The sequence below is a fragment of the Balaenoptera acutorostrata genome, chromosome 1 (genome assembly GCF_949987535.1).
Source record: "Balaenoptera acutorostrata chromosome 1, mBalAcu1.1, whole genome shotgun sequence".
Classification (NCBI taxonomy): Eukaryota; Metazoa; Chordata; class Mammalia; order Artiodactyla; family Balaenopteridae; genus Balaenoptera; species Balaenoptera acutorostrata.
In genome coordinates, this window is record NC_080064.1 from 13,428,723 (window position 1) to 13,447,764 (window position 19,042).

The window sequence follows — 19,042 nt, forward strand, 5'->3', positions numbered from 1 at the left end:
CTGAAATTGGCCATGGTGGGCGTGTTCACTCCATGGAAATACTACAAAACAGGGCTCTTTTTCCTGGAGAACCATTCGTTGAATAATTACCAGCACAGCACTGCTTCCATCCATCCATGTTCTTTTTAATTCATCTGACTATCTCTTCATCCCTCTACCCATTTGCCCAGCTGTACGGTCATCCAACTAAATGTATCCATTTGCTCACCCATCCATCCATTTATCTGTCTATCCATCCATCTATGAGCCTGTCCATCTACCCATCTGTCTATTGTCCACCCATCCAACCACCCCTCTCTGCATTCACCCATCTTTCTGCATTTGCCCACTCATCCATTTATCCCCTTGCCCACCCATTTCACCCACCCATCCACCTGCCATTCATCCAGCTCAGAAACTTGCCAAGAACCTCTTATGTCGAGAGCCCCACGCTGGGCTCCTGGGATGGGGAGATGACCGAGACAGAGTCCTTGTCCTCCGAGCACTGGGAGGGGGCCTGGGCTGTTCCCCTCCCACCTCTCGTCCCCCACAGCTCCAGAGACCCAGCCCCCAACTGCTTGGCATGTTGGGGTTGGATGCTGCTGGAGCTCATTCCAGGCAGGAGCCTGGTGGTCCCCAGGTGCCCAATCCCACCTGCCCCGAGTTGTCTATCCACCACCTCACCTGAGTCTCCTTTTTACTCTGTTGCCGGTGTTTTGTCTCCTGCCCTCCCTGCCTGCTCCTCTCACCTGCTGTCCTTCTGCCTGGCTGCTTGGGGGCTCCAGCTTTCTCCAGACCTGACTAGGCTAAAGGAGCGATGCACCAGGACTAAGAGAGACATCTTGGCTTTAAGAGTTGGGGGGAGAGACATGCAGGAGCTGAAGCACAAGTACGATTATAAGGTATTGTCTGTCTGTCCCTCCAAGTCCTGGGGGCTCCCGGGGCCTTTCCTGCTGCTTCTGGGGCTGCAGGGGCGGGGCTGAGTCCCGGAGCTGCCTCGAGCCCTGGAACTTGGTGGCATCTTTCGTCGGCTGCGCGGGCTGATGCCAAAGGCTGGCTCGCTCCTGTCCATGTCCTCGCCTCTCTTTCTTCCCACCCTCAACTGACACCTTAGCCGTCGATAAGAATTCCTGTGTGGGCTCTCAAACTTTAGGGCCCTCAGAATCACCTGGGTGCTTTGGAAAATGCAGATTCCTGAGCTCCACCCCCAGAGAGGCTGATTCTACAGGTCTGGGCCAAGGCCTAGGAATCTATGAATTTGGTAACTGTGGCAGGTGGGTTTGGGTTACACTTTGAAAAATATGACTGTTGGTGACATTGGACGTTCCTCCGCCTCGGAGCTGTTCAGAGAGGTCCAGGGTAAGGAAGCCAGTAGGAGAAACCACGGTGCCTTTTTCTCAGATGGGACTCCGACTTCTGCGTAAGGATGATGATATTGACAGCAGTGGCTTCCATTCATTGAGCACCTACTGTGTACTGTGGGCTTTGGAGGCCTGCAGGCCTGGATTTGAATGCCAGCCCCACCACCTCCTCGCTGTGTGATCCTGAGCAGGCCTCTTGACCTCTCTGAGCTTCAGTTTCCTTGCCTGTGAAATGGCGGCATGAACAGTACCAGCCCCCAGGGTGGATGTGAGCTCAGAACCGTCAGGTGCTTAGGGCTGTGCTGGGCACAGGCTAAGAGTTCAGTGGATGGTGACCGTTACTACTTGTGTGCCTGACCGTTTTCTCCCTGAGACGCCCTGGGAGGCTGCTGTCTTACTGCTGTCATTCAGCGTTAGTGAGGCCGGCAAGTGAGGCAACTGGCTGGTGGTCACACCAGAGGTCAGCAGCAGAACTGGGGTTCAAGCCTGGGTCTGTGCAAGCCAGAGCCTGCCCGCCCTCTGTCCTGTAGCCCTGCCCATTTCCTCAGAACCAGAGGCCTCTCTGGAGGAGGCGGAGAGACCCTTTACAGTTTGCAAGGCCCTTATACAGACCCCCTCTGAGAGCCCTGTGACTGGAAGTGGGGGCAGATTTAACTTCTCAGGAAGCTGCGGCCCAGGGAGGAGCAGAGAGCACGTGGAGGGTGGCGTCGAGACCAGGGTGCTTTCCCCAGCCCGGCCCCTGAGTCGACCTCCAGATCAGGCTCTGTCCTCAGTGCTGTGAGCCAGTGGAGGTGGCAGGTTGAGCCAGGGATGCCTTCCAGGTGTTCACCTGTTGCTCTTTTTTGGCCCAGGAAGGGTCTCTGATGGTTCCCCTAAAGACCACTTTGGGGGTTCCTAGGACAGCCCCCCTGATGGCTTTCTGCTGAGACAGGAACTGGGCTCCAGGACAGAGGTTTCCAGGCTGGGGGTCATGACCCCCTCAGAGGAGGATGAGCATCTTCGTACGGTTTCTGGGGTCTGGGGTCGAATGTCCCTCTCATTAGATTCTCACAGGTGTTTATGACACCCCCCAACCCACCTCTCCGAAAGGCCAAGCACTGCTGCTCTAGAATCTTACCATTTAGAGGCAGGGAGGGGCCCGGGACTTCCCTTTCCCCTGCTGGCTGTTGGTTGTTTCCAGAAAGTCGTCTTGTTCCTGAAAAGTTACTACCCTGCCCCCAGCCTCAGCGCCCACTCGGTGTTCAGCAAGCCTTCCTGGCCCAGACCCTTGAGAAGTGCCAGGGCCCTTGTGCCGGGGACCAGGGCGGGTGTTTGGAGGAAGGTGACAGTGAGAACAGGGGCCAGGGACCCCCAGATGAGTGCTTCCCGCCTTTAGCAGAGAGCTTCAGGGAGGAGGGGGTTTCCTAGAATTGTACCGTCCATTATGATAGCCACCCAGCTCTTTACATTTAAGTTAATTAAAATTAAAGATCACCAGGACTTGGGCTCCTCAGTCGCACCCGCCAGCTCTCAAGTGCCCAGTGGCGACGTGTGGCTGGCCATTGCTGTGTTGGACAGCGCAGACAGGGAACATTTCCAACCACGTGGAAACTTCTAGCACTGGCTGTGCGTCAGGGAAGCTTCCAGGACTGGGCCGGGGGCTGAGGGGACAAAGCAGTGAGTCAGGGGACGGCAGCTCTGTTTGCAGGCCCAGGGTGCCGCTTTCCCATCCTGGGCCTGCCTCTGCCTGCGCCCCGTGTCTGCTTCGCTTGCTGCGCCCGTGCCCACGGGTCCTCCCCGCCTGAGGGAAGCCGCGCCCGGCTCCGTGGCGGCACCAGCCTCCCCCTCGTTCCTGGGCAGAGGCTCAGTAAGAAACCCGGCTATTTGGGGGGCCGGGGTTCCACTGATGGGATGGGGGTGCTCCCCTCCTTTTATAGTTGTTCCTAAAGTAAGCTTGGGCATCTGTGCAGCTCATTTTACTGTTCAGCGTGCTTTCCCAGACCCTGTTTAGTCCTCGCAGGCTCTGGCGGGTCTCAGGGCGGAAACTGAGGCTCAGTGAGGTTAAGGGTCTTGTCCAGGGTCACGTGGCTGGGGAGCGGTAGGGCTGGGATCTGAACCAGGCCTAGGACTCCAGGCCTTGAGCCTTGTCCCCAGTGTCACATCATGTCCTTAATTTGACACCCAAGGGGAAAAAATTGGGTTAGTAAAGAGGGTTCCCCCCGGGAGGTCCCCCAGGGCATGAATGCCCTTCCACCCCTTCCCAGGAGGTCTCGGGGTGGCACTGCCCTGCTGTCTTTCTTGGCCTCTGCTGCCACCTCCCTGGGAGGCAGTGGGCTCCGGGGTCCTCATGTTTGTAGCCCCGGCCGGGAGGCCTGGATAGGGCCTGTGGCCCTTGGTGGCAGATGTCGCAAGGCCTCCTTCCGCTTCTCTGATGAGCCCCCCTGCCTTTGCTCAGATGACCCAGCTCATGAGGGCCGCCAAGAGCGGGACCAAGGACGGGCTGGAGAAGACGAGGATCGCCGTCATGCGCAAAGTGTCCTTTCTGCACAGGAAGGATGTCCTCGGTGAGGCGCTGCGGGCCGGGCCAGGGGCGGGCTCGGTGCTCGGCAGGGGTGGGTGGGTGGGCGAGGTCACTGGGTGTCCGGGCTCCTCTGGCGGTGGGGTTTGGGGACTGATCCCCAAATGTGCCAGCTTGTTTCCCGGCCTATGGTAGTGGACCCCATCTCTTCTGGGAAATGTGGGCCTCTCCCTTCAACATCCCTGCCCTTGGTCTCTGTCGTGGCCTCCTTGGCCTCTTGCTTCCCGTGCTCACCTGGCCTCATCTTTGAATGCGCCTGTTCATTCCCTTCTTTATCCATGCACCTGTCTCTCCACCAGCCAACATTTATTGAACACCTACTAAGTGCCATGCCCCGTGCTGGGTGCAGGGACACCAAGATGAGTTACGCAGTATTACCTGCAGGAGCACCTGGGACAGTACGGAGACAGGCATGCAAACAGGAAATGACCAGCCACACGGTGGGGTGCCACGGTGGGAGCGTGGGGGAAGTAAGCATGGAATGCGGGAATGAAAGGTCAGGGAAGGGCTGAGAGCAGAAGGAGAAGGAGACCCAGGTCCATCAGGCCAGGGAGCGGGGCAGGGAGTGGGTGCTCCGGGCGGAGGAGCCAGCATGTCCAACGGTCCGGAGGTGGGAAGGTATGAGACGTTCAAGAAGTGATTTTCATGATGGTCATCGTTTATGGAGTATCTGTTGTGTGCCAGGCACTCTCCTAAGAGCTTTACAGTTTCTCATTTAATCCTTAGAAACACCAGACAGGGGCAGAGGACTGTCTTGTTCCCATTTGGAGATGAGGAAACAGGCACAGAGTGGTTCAGTGTCTCGCCTGGGGACACACAGGCGTGGAGGGGACAGAAGAGGCTTCCTCTGGCTGGAGTGAGGGCAGGGGTGAGAGATCAGGGCCCTGTTAGCACAGGCATTCAAGCCAGGGAGGACTTTGAGTTTCTGCACCCTCTTGAAATCTATGTATTTTACCCTCTCTGTGCCTCAGTTTCCTCATCTGTACAATGGGGCTAATCTGGCATCTGTCTCAGGGGCCTATGGTGAGGATGACCGAGTAGTAGTAGTACATGGAAAGAGCCCAGCACAGCTCCTGACCCCTGTGTGGCAGGTGTTATTCCCGGTGGCAGCCACAAGAAGGAGGTGTTTGGTGCTGCGACAGCATCTTGCTGATGTGGATCCGATCCTGGTTCCACGGCCTCCTGGTTGTGTGACCTTGCCCGCTTCTTCCCCTCTTGGACTGCCAGGTTCCTCATCTGTGAAGCGGGTTTAACCCCACCGCTGCATATACTTGATTCAGCGCCAAACTTTTGGGGGAGCCCTACCCCGCAATGAGGGAGGGGACGATGGGTCGAGGAGCCATTCCGAACTTGGAGTGGCCTGGAGAAGGGACAGGCTGGACATGCTGGCTGGCTGGGAACTCTTCCTGGTCACCCTCCCCATCCCCAGGCCAGCCGGGCGGCCAGCAGGCTCCCCCCTCCCCCCGCCCGTTAGCCCAGAGCCTTTCCTAAAGCGACCCTCCCACCAGAGGCGTTATTAATAGCCACAGCAGGGCTCGAATCACCAGCCAAGAATGTTACCCAGTGGTGCATGGGGGAAGAGGAAGCCGCGGGGCCAGCGGCTGGGCTGGGTGCGGAGTGATGCCCGGGGTGCCATGTGGGCCAGGCAGGAGGGCCTCCACCACCCCGACCCCCATACTGTCATCCGCTGTCCCTCCTCCTCCTCCTCTTCTGTCTCCTGCTCAGGTAAGGCCCGTCTGCGTGTCCCTGTTCCCTCGGCCCCCTGGAACCACCGCCACTTCTTTCTTCCCAGCTTCCCCATAGCACCCGCTTCCTGCTGCCTGCGGCTGCTGGCACCGGGTTTCAGGGCCCCAAGCAGCGGGGTCCTGTCTCCCTGTGCCTGTGCCTGTCGCTCGTGGGGCGGGAGCCCTGCAAGGCCGGTTACTGCACTCTGCCTGACCTCCGCTCTTTCTCTCCGCCCCGGCCTCTGTCTGTTGCGATCTGTCCTCTGAGGTCTGCCCCCACTCATGTCTGCGTTCCCCTATTGGACATCAGCTGGACTTTTTCCCTGTTGGGTCTCTTTTTTTGAAAGATGAAAACACAGAGCCAAACAGCCCTGTTCTTCTCGGGGCTTACTTTCTTCCCCCTTTTTGGCATCCAGAAGAAAACTATTTTTAGTGCGTAGTGATGGGGACATGGGCGGCCTGGCCTTTGCCAGCCCAGAAGCGGGCGGGTCTGAGCGGGGGCAGAGGCTCCTGGCAGAGTGGATTCTGAGAGCCGAGCCCCTGCTGCGTGTTGCTTTCTACTCCCTCGCTCCATCCCTCCTTCACTTCTATTTCCGCGTGGACTGTTCTAGCATAATATAGCCAGGAGGGCGGTGAGTAGGCTGTAATCCTCTGTGGCCCCAGGAGCTGCTCATCCCAGGACCCCAGTCTGTGGGGGGAGGGTGGTTTCCAGCTCCTGGAGTTTGAGCAGGTGTGTCATCCTTGCCTTGCATGTGTCACCAGCCCATCTCACTTTCCAGGTGACTCGGAGGAGGAGGACATGGGTCTCCTGGAGGTCAGCGTTACGGACATCAAGCCCCCAGCCCCGGAGCTGGGCCCCATGCCAGAGGGCCTGAGCCCGCAGCAGGTTTGTGGGAGGAGTGGGGTGTCTTCAGGGGGAGGGATGGTGGGGACCCCAGCCTGCTACCTGGGACCGTGAAGGTCTGGGTCTGGAAGGGGAGGTGATGATCAGGGGGCTCTTGACAGAGCCCCAGCTGGGTGGGGGACCTCCTGGGGTCTCTTCTCGACCTGCTGCACAGACTTTCCAAATTGGACCCTGCAGGTTCCATGCCATCATCCTGGGTGGCGGTGGGGCTGCATGTGGAGCTTTTGCTTCCCAGCCCTGCGGCAGCCAGAGCAGCTCCTGTGTAACTGGGTCAAACGAATGTGTTTGAACAAAGGGCCCGCAGTCCCTTTCTGGGAAGCATCGAGCTAATCCAGTTCAGGGGGGGACCCTGGAGGTGCCTGTCCACCCACCTGTCATCAGTTCAGACCCCAGAGTCACCGCAGGCTTCCCAGGAGCGGGGCTCTTCGGGCGATGTCTTCCTTCTCCAGAAGTGTCACATTGAGATCGGGGTGGCTGTGCTCTGGGACCTTCCTCGGCAGAGTCAGGTTTGAGTTTTTCCCCGCTGGGGTTTTCTTAGCCACGAGGCAGGGGGAGAGACCCCTGCCTCCCTCTGGTCGTGAGGACTCTGAGCAAGACATGTCGGGGCAGCAAATGCAATGAGGGGATTGGCCGGCTTGGAGTTGGCAGGAAATCCTGACGATGGGCCCCTTTCGAAAATCGGAGATACGGCCACACCTCTAGTCTTGGGAGTCCATCCGCCTCCTTCCTTCCTTCTTTCTCCTGCCTGGCCCCTGGCAACACTGAGGTGGTGACCCCCCCCTGCTCCCTCCCCTATGCAGTGAGTCACTGTCAGAGCCGTCAGAGCCCAGAGCCAGCCAGGACCCCGGGCTGCCAGCTCATAATCCGGGGTTCCCCTTTTTGATGTCGGCCGGGTCTGTCTCCTCGGGAGCCTTTTGCATTTCTTGGATCAGCAGTGTTAGTTACTCGAGGCCAGTGGCTCTCAACCGAGTTTATTTTGTCCCCCAGGGGACATTTGGCAATGTCTGGTGATGCTTCTGGTTATCACAGCTTGTGGGGGGCGGGGCGGGTGCTACTGGAATCTGGTGGGTAGGGGCCGGGGACACTGCTACACATCCTACAGTGCGGCCCCAAACATCAGCGTGCTGAGGTTGAGAACGCTGCTCTGGGAACACCTGGGAAACTGGGGATCGTTGACAAGGCATCCCACCGTGGGGCAGCTTGAAGGACAGTGGCCTGGCTCGTCACACCGCCGGGGGCCATGGTCAGGCCTGGGGGGCCATGGTCAGGCCTGGGCGCAGGCAGGGTGGTGGGAGGAGATGCAAAGGGTGTGCCAGGGGCAGGAGGGAGGAAGCAGAGGGGAGCAGGGGAGATGGTGGTGGGCGCCTGGACCGACGTTCTCAGGATGGCTTTGGGGGCACAGTGGGGATCAGTCACCGTCCCAGCTCTGGGCCAAGGTGGATAGGCTCCCCCCTCGGACACCTCTCATGTGCGATACCTTTCATGAGCTCTGTCCCAGCTTTGCTGCACGATAGAATCACCTGGGAAACTTTAAAAAACACTGTTACCGAGGTTGCACCCCATAGCAATTCATTCAGAATGCCTGGAGTGGGAGCCACGTGATTCCAGTGTGCAGCAAAGTCCCCCCACCAACCCCCCTCCCAGCCCGCATGCTGCTGTGTCCAGGTGAGGGCTTCTTGACTGGGTGCTGGTCGGTCTGCACCTGAGAGATGCACTAATTTGGGCTGAGGAGAGATAGGGAGGGCAAGAGGGGAAGGATAAGGGGCTGGGATGTTTAGCTTGAAGTAGAGCCCACTTGGTGGGGATGGGAGAGGGATTGGTTAAGGATTGGATCTGTAACTGTCGGGAGCTGAGATTTCAATTTCATCCAAGAAAGAATTTTCTGCTAGAGTTGTCCAAAGATGGAGGAGGCCGCCCGTCCCCATGGAGGAGAGTGATGGTTCCCCACCCCTGGATGTGTGGGAGCAGAGACCAGGCAGGGGACTCGAGTCCCAGCGTCCCCTGCCCCCATGCTGCAGTCTGGGGAGCACGGGCATTTGTCTGGGGTGGGCAGGGGCTCTGGAAGGGAATGCTGGCCTGCCAGGCCCCAGTGGTCCAGGAGCGGCTCTGGGAAAGGCGAGTTCCCTCTGTCCCACGGCCGGCAGCTCCACTGGGCGTCATGACTCCTCTTCCCATCACCCGGGGCTCCGCACACAGCCGGTGCTCGCTCTGTGCCATGGTTGGCACAGGTGCTGACTGTGCTTTCCGCCCGAGCAGGTGGTCCGGAGGCACATCCTGGGCTCCATCGTGCAGAGCGAAGGCAGCTATGTGGAGTCTCTGAAACGGGTACTCCAGGTAGGACTCCGGGGGCTCTGGGGAGAGGGCAGGGGAGACCCCGGAGGGACATTTTCCAAGGAGTGTTTGGGGACTGTGGGCATTTTTAAGGGGAAGGAGCCAAAGGCCAGGGCTTTTATGGAAACAGCAGGACCTCCAAATGGGGGACACCAAGAATTCCAGATGCCTTGGTGTTCACAGGATGACTGCATTTTCTGAAACCATGTCGGGGTTCAATAAAATGAGCTCTGTCCTATGGACTTGAGGGCATGTGGTGCCTCTTGTGCCTTCCTCGCCACTCTGGGAGCCCCCGGGGCAGGGGCTGGTGTCTCCCCGTCATCTTGGAGCTCCCTGGGTGCGCCCTCTCCCCTGTGATCTGGATGCACAGGAATTGCTAAGTGGATGCTTGCATGACTAAGGTGTGCTGGCCTGGTCTGTAGTCTGCATTCCTGAAAAGGTGAACCTTCTGGGATGTTGTGGGCTCTCGGTGAGGACAACAAGGAGGGGAATTGTAGGGGTGGGAGGATGCTAGTGACAACCTCATTTCCCCTCCTGAGTTTGGATCCACAGTGGAGGAGCCCAGACCTCAGGCAGGTGGAGACAAAAATATCCCGTGTTTCTGACAAAGCTGGTTGGAGAGTGTGGCTCTGGGTCTTGCTGTGACATCACTGCCACTGCTCCGTTAGACAGACTGGCTCACTTGTGGGCAAAGCTGATCTGGGCCGGCCCCTGGGGACTGCCTCCGTGGAGCTCCTTGCAGGCAGGGGTCTGCCCCAAAACCCAGCTTAACACATAAGTCACGGGGGTGGGTTATGGATGGGCAAAAGGGTCAGGAGTGTCACGTTCATGGAGATCCTTCCAGAAGGACAGGTGAAGAGTGAGGGGTGAGTGCTCCCCCCGCAGGAAGGTCTGCCGAGTTCTGCTTGGCCCGGTCCAGGTGGCCATGAGGGCAGTGGGGGCGGGGGCTGTGGCCTGGCCTCGGGGCGCTCACCCCGCCCGCCCCACCCCGCCAGGATTACCGCAACCCCCTGATGGAGATGGAGCCCAAGGCGCTGAGCGTCCGCAAGTGCCAGGTGGTGTTCTTCCGCGTGAAGGAGATCCTGCACTGCCACTCCATGTTCCAGATCGCCCTGTCCTCCCGCGTGGCCGAGTGGGACTCCACCGAGAAGATTGGGGACCTCTTCGTGGCTTCGGTAGGTGTCCCCAGACTCTCCCCAGCCTGCCAAGGTGCCAACCATGGCCCTGATCTGGATGTTCTCCGGGCCAGCCTCCTGCCTCCACCTGGTCGCCTCGTCCAAGCCGGCGGGGTCAGAGGGTGGCAGGGCCTGAGTCGGCCTGGCCTATGCGGGGGCGGGCGTGACACCCTGCAGCGTGTCCTCGGAGATGTCCGCCGGCGTGGCGCCCGCTCACTGTTCTGGCTCCGCCCAGGTGGCAGCACCTCCAGGAGACTTGGCCGATCTCAAGGCCCCCCTGCCGAGTGCTCGCAGAGGGACCACTGTGCAATGCTCACACAGAGCATGGCCTTGGCCCCAGAGGATGCTGCAGGGTGTCGGGGCCAGGCCACTGGGTCGTGCTCCCGGAGACCTGGCCTGGTCCCAGCTCAGCTGTGCAAATGTGGGCAGCTCCAGGGCCCTCTCGGGGCTCAGGTCCCCATCTGTGGAAGAAGGGGGTGTGCTGGACTCATGGTTTTTGACACTGAAGTCTGTGGGCCCCAGAGAGATTCACGGGGTGAGAGATGGTCAGGTCGGTGGAACCTGCTTCGATATGTTTTAGGCAATTGGGTTCTGCTAAAAGACAAAAAACCCAGCACCCTGGTCGGTGTGTCCATGGGGCTCAGGTCAGGAGCACCATCCTTGAGGGTGGGGGGTTGGGGGGTGTAGCAAAGGGCCGCCATGCCCCCCTTCGCCTGTGGGCCAGGCTGCCGTGCTGGGGGATGAGGGACCTCCCCGGGCTCTCCTTAGCACCACCTCTTCCTCCCTGTGACCTTGGTGTCTCTTCGCCTCTCTGAGCCCTGTCCCCTCCCCTCACCGGGTGACAGGTTTCCTCACCTCAAGGCTAGCTGAGACCCTCCAGGCAGAGGAGGACTGTGGCCGGCGGTGAGGGTGGGAGTGCTGGTCGCCCTCCCCCTCGCATGGATGTGACCCTCCCGGGCCGCGCCCACGCCTGTTTCAGTTCTCCAAGTCCGTGGTGCTAGACGTGTACAGCGACTACGTGAACAACTTTACCAATGCCATGTCCATCATCAAGAAGGCCTGTCTCACCAAGCCCGCCTTCCTCGAGTTCCTCAAGGTGGGCCCGAGGGTGGTCCGGGGCCCCTCTCAATGGAGCCCCGGCCGTTGGGGGTGGGGGTGGAGGTTTCTCAGGAGGGAGGGATCGCTGCAGCATCATTTCTTTGGCCCAGACACCTCTCTTCTTTCCTTTGGGGCATCCCCAGTCACACGGGAAGAAAATTTGCCTCTCCTTTCCCCACTCCCCCAAGGGGAGGGTGAAAAGGAGTTAAAGTTTCTGTAAGCCACTTGGGATTCTGGAGTTTTGACATGTGGAAGGGTAAGCCTGTGACATCTGCTGATGGTGGCTGGGCTTGGTGTGGCTTGGGTTGTGGCCGGGATGATCCCTTTTCTTAAAGCGGTGCTTTGGGGATCACGTGGGAGAATAGAGTTTAAAGGAGTATAGGCCTCAAGTAGCCGTGGGACTAGGTCCCCCATCCCCATTTCCTAGGCGCACGGTTAGGTGAGTCAGAGAGACCCCGCCGCAGGAAGCGTGCCACCCAGCAGAGGGCGCAGGTGGGCTAGGGCCCCCCCCACCCCCACCCCCCGGCCTCAGCCGAGGAGCCTACAGCCTGGATCCCAGAGGGTCAGGGGGCTTTCTCAATGGGGTGCCATCTGACATGGGTCCTGGGGGGTCAGTGGGGTTGAAACAGGGGGAGATGGAGGAGAGGGTGTTCCAGGTGCAAGGGTGATGGGGCAAAGGTCAGAGGCAAGTCTGCTTGGATCCTGGGAGCACTGGGTGCCCGGGAGAGAGGCCCAGAGCAGCGGAGTTCAGTCTGGGCGGATCTGGACCTCCTGACCCAGGGGCTAGGATGTCGTATTTCAGGCAGCGGGGGCCACTGAAGTTTTGGGTGGAGGCAGACGGAGGCAGAGGCCGGTGGGGAAGCTGTGGCGGCAGCCTGGGTCGCAGGGGCTGAGGGCCCGGGTCAAGGTGACAGGTGTGTGGATGGAGAGGTGGAAACAGAAGCAAGAGACAGGACAGTAAGAACCGCCCCCGTGCCCGAGCCTCACCCCGGCCCAGGCCTGTCCGCTTTAGCTTAGGTGGCGGGAATGGTTGTCTCGCCTACTTTCAGTAGCCTGACTTCTTGGATAAATTGCTGAAATGGCCTACTTATGCTTTTAGTCCAGAGACTTTAACGTGATGCTCTAGGCTTTCCAGGGTGAGGGGCTGTACAGGGGAGCCCCGTGGTGGCAGGGACCCCTGACTGTGGAACCAGGGACCTCCTGGGCTTTTCTTGGGCCCAAGGCCGAGCAGGGTCCTGGGCCCGGGGAGGGGAGCCCGGGATGGGCCGCATCTGTACCCCGGGTGCTGGGCCCTTGCTGCGGAGGCTCAGTGACTTATTCCCCCTCATCTCCAACAGCGGCGGCAGGTGTGTAGCCCCGACCGCGTCACGCTCTACGGGCTGATGGTGAAGCCCATCCAGAGGTTCCCACAGTTCATCCTCCTGCTTCAGGTACCACGGGGGATTCCGGCGGCCACCAACCTGCTGGGTGCTGCGTGGGATGGTGCGAGCCTCATGGGGTTGGGGCAGAAGGCCTGGCTTCTCATCCGTCACCCACAACCCATGCATCTGTGCACGGTGGGCAGGGCCTCGGCCCCCCTGCCCCCTCTTTCCCCACTCCTAGGGTGGAGCCCGTCGAGCTTACTTTCCCCTCCCCTGGTGGGAACCTGGTGACCGGTGATGACATTAGCCCAGGTTGTGGGAAGGCACGTGGAATCCGAGCGCCTGTGGGGCCCCTGGCAGTGAGGAGATGCCCCGTGGATGCTCTGATCTTGGCACTTCAGGCTTCCCGAGGGAACGTTAGCCTCCACGCTGGGCTCCGAGAGCTTGAGGCACCTCCCCTGGTTGCCGGGGGTCCTCAGTCAGGGGGTGAGTCCCCCTGGGGGGAAGGCTGGCTGCCAGCCCAAGGGCCCCAGCAGGGTTTCCTCTCTGTCCTCAGAGCGACCAGCAGCAGGAGTGGGTCTCATTTCAGTGTACAGTTGATCAGTGAATCAGGGGTTGGTCCACACAGCTATTTTATTTTAGTTTTTCATTCACTAGCTGTTTCTTGAGGCCTTGCTCTATGTCAGGCCCCGCCTGTCCTGGCTACAAGCCGGGCCCTTCTCAGGCCTGAGTGCGGAGGCGGAGGCTGTGACCCCAGCCAGGGGAGGGTCTGATGGGGTGGGGGTCTCAGTCATGGCTCCCTCTGGGCCCCGGCAGGACATGCTGAAGAACACCCCCAGGGGCCACCCGGACAGGCTTTCGCTGCAGCTGGCGCTCACGGAGCTGGAGACGCTGGCCGAGAAGCTCAACGAGCAGAAGCGGCTGGCTGACCAGGTGGCCGAGATCCAGCAGCTGACCAAGAGCGTCAGTGACCGCAGCAGCCTCAACAAGGTGTGTGCGTACCTGCCCTGCAGCCGGCGTCGCCTGTCGCTCTGCCTCCTGCCCTGTGGCACCCACCAGGTGGCAGTGTTCTCTGAGGGAGGCAATTCCTCGCTTCTCTCTGAGCCCGCAGACCTTACCTTAAGGATTAATCTTGACTAGACCTCCACATTCGTTACTACTCATGTGATTTTAGGATAAAAGCTGATTTTATTCAGCAGTGTAATTGCCAGCAAAGATGCCAGAAACGATAGCCTAGTATTGTGCTTAAACTAGTGGGCTGTGGAGTCAGAGTCTGGGTTTGAATCCAGATTTTGCCACTGGTGCTTACTGTGTGGCCTCAGGGGAATCACCCAACCTCTCTGAACCTCAGTTGCTTCCTCTGAAATGAGAAGAGCTCGATGGCGCCTGACCCTCAGGGCTTCTGCGAGGCAAATGAGAGAGTTGGCAAACTGGCAGACCCAGAGCCCTTAATACAAGATGGCAGTTGTCATTATTAGTGTTATTTTTTAAGAAGCAAAAAGAAAAATCCATGCCATGTTTTGGGATTGCAACTTAGGAACATTCTAGCAAAAAAAAAAAAAAAATCTTGGAAAACTTTCAAATGAGTCTATTAGGGAACTCTGTTTTTAAAACAAAGTTGGTACAAAAAAATTAGTCACCTCCCAGAGTCACCTGTTGGTGACCTTTATTTTTTTATTTTTTATTTTTAAAATTTTATTTGTTTATTTATTTGGCTGCGTTGGGTCTTCGTTGCTGTGCGCGGGCTTTCTCTAGTTGTGGCGAACGGGGGCTACTCTTCATTGCGGCTCGCGGACTTCTCATTGCGGTGACTTCTCTTGTTGCGGAGCACGGGCTCTAGGCACGCGGGCTTCAGTAGTTGTGGCACGTGGGTTCAGTAGTTGTGGCTCGTGGGCTCTAGAGCTCAGGCTCAGTAGTTGTGGCGCACGGGCTTAGTTGCTCCGCGGCATGTGGGATCTTCCCAGAGCAGGGCTCGAACCCGTGTCCCCTGCATTGGCAGGTGGATTCTTAACCACTGCGCCACCAGGGGGGTCCCTGTTGGTGAACTTTAGTCCTCTGTTTCCCTAGCGGCTTGTGACATGAGCCGCTTGCAGCTGCACCCACATCTGGGAGGTCCCGGACCCCGCCTTCTTTCACCCACCAGAGTGTGGGGTTGGCTCCGATGGTTCGGGGTGAGGTGACCCCCACCCCAGGGCACTTGGCGAAGGCAAGCGTTGTTCTTTGGGGAAGGGACATCCTGTGGGGTCACAGGGAGGTGTTCAGGTATTCTGGGGGAAACCTGGGGGCCTCCTGGCTCTGTGGCCCCCAAAAGCAGAACTAAGGCCAGTGACTAAGGCCGATGAGATTTCAGCCACACGAGGTGGAACTTTCTAATGTTTGGGGAGTGTCACCAGGAGCACCACAGCGCTTCCCACGTGGCCCCGCACTTTACAGTATATGATACTCTCTAACCTGCGTTGTCGTGTTTGATTTTCACCACAGGCCTGCAAAACAAGGCCCGGACAAGTTAACTTGCAGGGTCCCTTGCAATTCTAAGCTTCAGGGTCCTGCATCTTAAGACTGTCCCACCTCAGGCCAAATTCAGGCTGCACGTGTGTATTTAGGCCCACACAGTCTTTTTAGGAAAATGGAATTAATTGCCAACATTTAGAAATGGAGAAATGTCCCACAACATTTAGACTCATGTATCTTCTCAAGGGTTGGAAGAGCTGCCACTCTGGCCCACCTTCCTATGTGGCACCGGTCACCTGGGTAGCGGCTGCCCCTGCCCCCTCAGTCCACATCCAGGTCTTCCCACTGAGGTTACTTCTGGCCCTGCAGGCACCTGGGTTTGCTTTGCCTGTTCCAGGAGTATAGAGCTGGGAAGAAAAGATGAGGCAGGGGATGGAGCTCCCTCCCCGGGGTGTATCCCCATCCAGGATTGCTCAGGGTGGGCCTGAGGCGTGGGGGTCATCCCCCCTCCCCGCCTCCAGGCAGGACTTCCCCAGCCAGTCCCACACAAGCCTTCTATTTAAAAAAAAAAAAAATTATTTATTTATTTGGCTGTGCCGGGTCTTAGTTGCGGCATGCGGGATCTTTAGTTGCGGCATGCAGACTCTTAGTTGCGGCATGTGGGATCCAGCTCCCCGACCAGGGATCGAACCCGGGCCCCCTGTGTTGGGAGCGCGGATTCTTAGCCACTGGACCACCAGGGAAGTCCCAAGCCTTCTATTTTGAAATGTCTCTCGGGAAAAAGACCTTAGCCCAGCCATGGCCACCGTGCTAGTGTTTGATGGTCTTTGTACTTGGGAAGTGTCTTCTTCTGTCTTTAGCTCCTTTCCTGTAACCAAGAGAGTTTCTCTCGCTTTGGCTCACACACTTGTGAGATCACTCGGGAGAAGGAAACCCTCCTCCTTAGCACTTGCTCTGGGAAGAGCTCTCTGTTCCCTTCTGCTCTGGCTCCTGGGGGGGACCCGGGCTGTGAGGAGCAGTGGTCACTGGCTGGAGGTCAGGGGGACCTGTTGGGTGTTGGGCGAGGAACTGACAGCCTCAAGCCTCAGTTTCCCCACCTGTCAAGTGGGTGTGTCGGATGCGAGTGGGATGGTGTCGTGGAGAGAGGGATGGTGTCGTGGAGAGAGTGATGGTGGCCGCACACCACGCCTTCCCCTGCCAGGGACCCCCTGGGGCAGTCTCGGCCAGTTCTGAGGCCAGTGCAGTGATTTCCCTCTTGCCACCCATCACCCAGAGAGAAGTGGAAATGAAACTGGGTGTGCCCGAAGTGGAACCGTGTCGGCTGTTTCAAAATGTGCCTGCTCAGGACCTGACTGCAGGGGGCTGTTTGTGCAATATCCGAGTTTTCTTTTGTCTTTCTTTTTTTTGATCTGCTTAAGTGGCAGGAGGATGGTTGTCGGAAGCCAGGGGACTTTCCTCTCCCCTGAGGAAAAGGGTCACGGCACCCTTGGCCGTCTTCTGAGGGGCCTGCTGTCTTCGGGTCCCAGCTGTGTCTACACGAGCTGGCAGTCAGCTTGCTGGTGGAAGCTGTGGGCTGGGGGAGCCCAGTCTGAGCAGTCATGGGGGTATCCCTGGGGCACCCTGAGACTTTTTGTGTGTGTTAGGAGCAGCGGGCTTTCCCTGACTCACCTTACCCCGAGTCAGGAGCCAGAGGGCGTGTGGCTGGCTGCCCGGTGCTGGGAACAGCGTGTGTGGCCTGGTTCCGTCCTGCCGCTCAACCGGCACTGGGTCTCAGCAAGTCACTTTACCTCTGGAATCTCCGTCTCCTTGTCCAGGAATGGGGTGGCCTCAGCGTTCTCGAGGCGATTAAATGAGAGGTGGACTATTTAGTGGCACGTGGTGTCAGTCGGGCTTTCGTGTCGCCTGGAGAGACACCGTTCTTCACAGAACAGAAGGGCGTTCTCTCCACGAGAGGTTTTGGGATGATCCGCCTTTTCCCTTGTGACGATGGGGAGGAGGGGGCGCTAGCCGTTGTTATCAGAATCATGGGCTTTGGGAAGGAATTTTGCCGAATACTCCTTTTCCTCCTCAAAATCCTTAGTAAAGAGGTGTTTTCCCAGCGGGTCTCCGGGTCTGATGGTGGTCCGGCGCTGGCAGCATTCTTGGAATCCAGCCCGAGATGGGCAAACGCCTGTTCGGATGCTGGAGGCTTGAAGGCCTTCAGCCTTGTCAGAGTGTTGCCTTGTCAACCAGCAGATCTGTCCCAGCCCCAGCACGAGGCCTTCCACGAGGCCAGTAGCTGAGGCTGTTCAGTAGGTCAGGGTGAGGAATGGGAACTACTTTCAGGCCAGGAGTCTCCCTGCTTGAGGCCACACGCACAGTGGCAGCAGTGGGGACAGTGGCCGCGATCTGCGGGGCGTCCCGTCGCAGGGCCGGCTCCTTGGGTGTGTGGCCTGTGCCGTCACGCAGGGCGGGCACTCAGAAGGGTCCCACGTTTGGCTTAAGGCTCTGCCATCGCCATCTTGAAATTCTTAATAATTCTGAGCGAGCACCGCATTTTCCTCCTCTGCTGGGCTCTGCGGATCATGTAGCCAGGTCCGGTCCCACGTTGCCTTGGTGATGTGAGCAGTAGAGGTATCGCCCACTTGACAGCTGAGAAAGCTGAGGTGTGGAGAGGGGACATGGCACCTGCCAGAGGGCTTCACAGCGGGCGCTCCGGGAACCAAGGTCAGAGCACGGGTCTGTGGCTCTGGAGCTGTGCCGCTGGCAGCGACATAGGTACAGGCTGGCAGTGGCTGGCTCGCCTGAGCAGGGGTGCTGGCTGCTGGGGCCGGTGGGTGGTCAGTGCCTCTCGTCCCCTGGGGATGGAGGGCGTGGCCCTGCCTCATCCTCTACCTCTCCCAGCTGTGGTCCCCTTTGTACGTGGAGGGAGAATCCTGGGTCTTTGGCACAGTGATGTCTGTGGAGCAGCCTGTGTACGATGTTGGTGTTGACCTTGCTCTGTCCCCTCCCCCCCAGCTTTTGACCTCAGGCCAGCGTCAGCTGCTCCTGTGTGAGACGCTGACGGAGACCGTGTACGGTGACCGCGGGCAGCTGATCAAGTCCAAGGAGCGCAGGGTCTTCCTGCTCAACGACATGCTGGTCTGCGCCAACATCAACTTCAAGTAAGCAGGCCTGGCTGTTGCCCCTCCCTGGGGACCCCTCCTGTCGTGTCCCACCCAGTCCGTCATAGCTGGGGTCCCACATGAGCTCATCGGAGGCCTCCAACGTCCTGACTTCCTCTTCTATCCCTTTGTGCCTGCTCTGTCCCTGGTCCCCAGAGCTAGGAAGCACCTGCAGAGGTCACTGAGGGTAAACAGCTGTCTGTTGCATAGGGTGGACTGTTCTGGAACTCTGCCGTCGGAACTGAACAGTCTGCTGAGTCTTGACCACTTTGAAATTCAAGAGATTCTTCCCTGTTCCCAGCCCAGATCCCAAATCCCTGCTGCTTTAAGTCAAATAGATTTTCCTCCGGCCAGATCTGAGTGTTTCTCAACATGAGTCTTTGCCTTTCCCCCAGCTCCCTGCAGGAGCCTGGTTTCCCGGTTCTGGGTCAGAGGTTGTAGAAATGCCCAGTGCCAGGCTGCCAGGCTGCTCCCTGGAGTCAGGATTGGAGTTGGAGCCCTGCAGTGGGTAGAGGGTGATTCTTTAGACCAGAGCCTCCACACTCATGGCCCGTGGATTGCACTAGGCCTCTGGGAATCTTATGTTTGGCTCCTACGGGGAATTCACACAAAGATGGAGACATCTGGCTTCTCTTAGAAATGTGAAGATCTCACGTTCTGGGCCCACACTGCCTGGGGCCACACGGGCCTGCAGCTGGGTTGCGTGAACTCTTTACTGGGGCTCCCACCTGGCCCGGGTCACTCGCATCCACTGCTTGGTCCTGTGGGCATCAGGAATTGTGACCCTTTACCAAATGAAGACCAGCTGGGACCTTTCCAGCCATGCTCGTATCCACTCGAGTGGAGGAGAATCTCGGTTCTCAATATTTGGCAGCAGTTTCAAGAACCACGGAAACAGCAGGATGGCAGCAACAGCCCAGACCCACGAGGGAAAACAGTCACCCGTAGTTGGCGTTAA

The 19,042-nt window shown here is 58.6% G+C and overlaps 1 protein-coding gene across 8 annotated transcripts in view; it reads left to right on the forward strand.

Moving 5' to 3' along the window:
- The window catches only part of ARHGEF10L (Rho guanine nucleotide exchange factor 10 like), a 145,051-nt gene that overhangs the window by 65,252 nt on the left and 60,757 nt on the right, over positions 1-19,042 (forward strand). For 5 of the 8 annotated variants that reach the window (XM_057549406.1, XM_057549427.1, XM_057549422.1 and 2 more), the window contains 9 exons: positions 765-881; positions 3,775-3,883; positions 6,401-6,507; positions 8,782-8,859; positions 9,852-10,031; positions 11,011-11,127; positions 12,467-12,559; positions 13,307-13,480; positions 17,939-18,084. In XM_057549406.1, the coding sequence (XP_057405389.1) occupies positions 765-881; positions 3,775-3,883; positions 6,401-6,507; positions 8,782-8,859; positions 9,852-10,031; positions 11,011-11,127; positions 12,467-12,559; positions 13,307-13,480; positions 17,939-18,084 (1,121 nt within the window). Of the gene's footprint in view, positions 1-764; positions 882-3,774; positions 3,884-5,322; positions 5,623-6,400; positions 6,508-8,781; positions 8,860-9,851; positions 10,032-11,010; positions 11,128-12,466; positions 12,560-13,306; positions 13,481-17,938; positions 18,085-19,042 lie in introns of those variants that run through there. The other 3 variants (XM_057549433.1, XM_057549438.1, XM_007175016.3) reach the window with 2 other exon arrangements.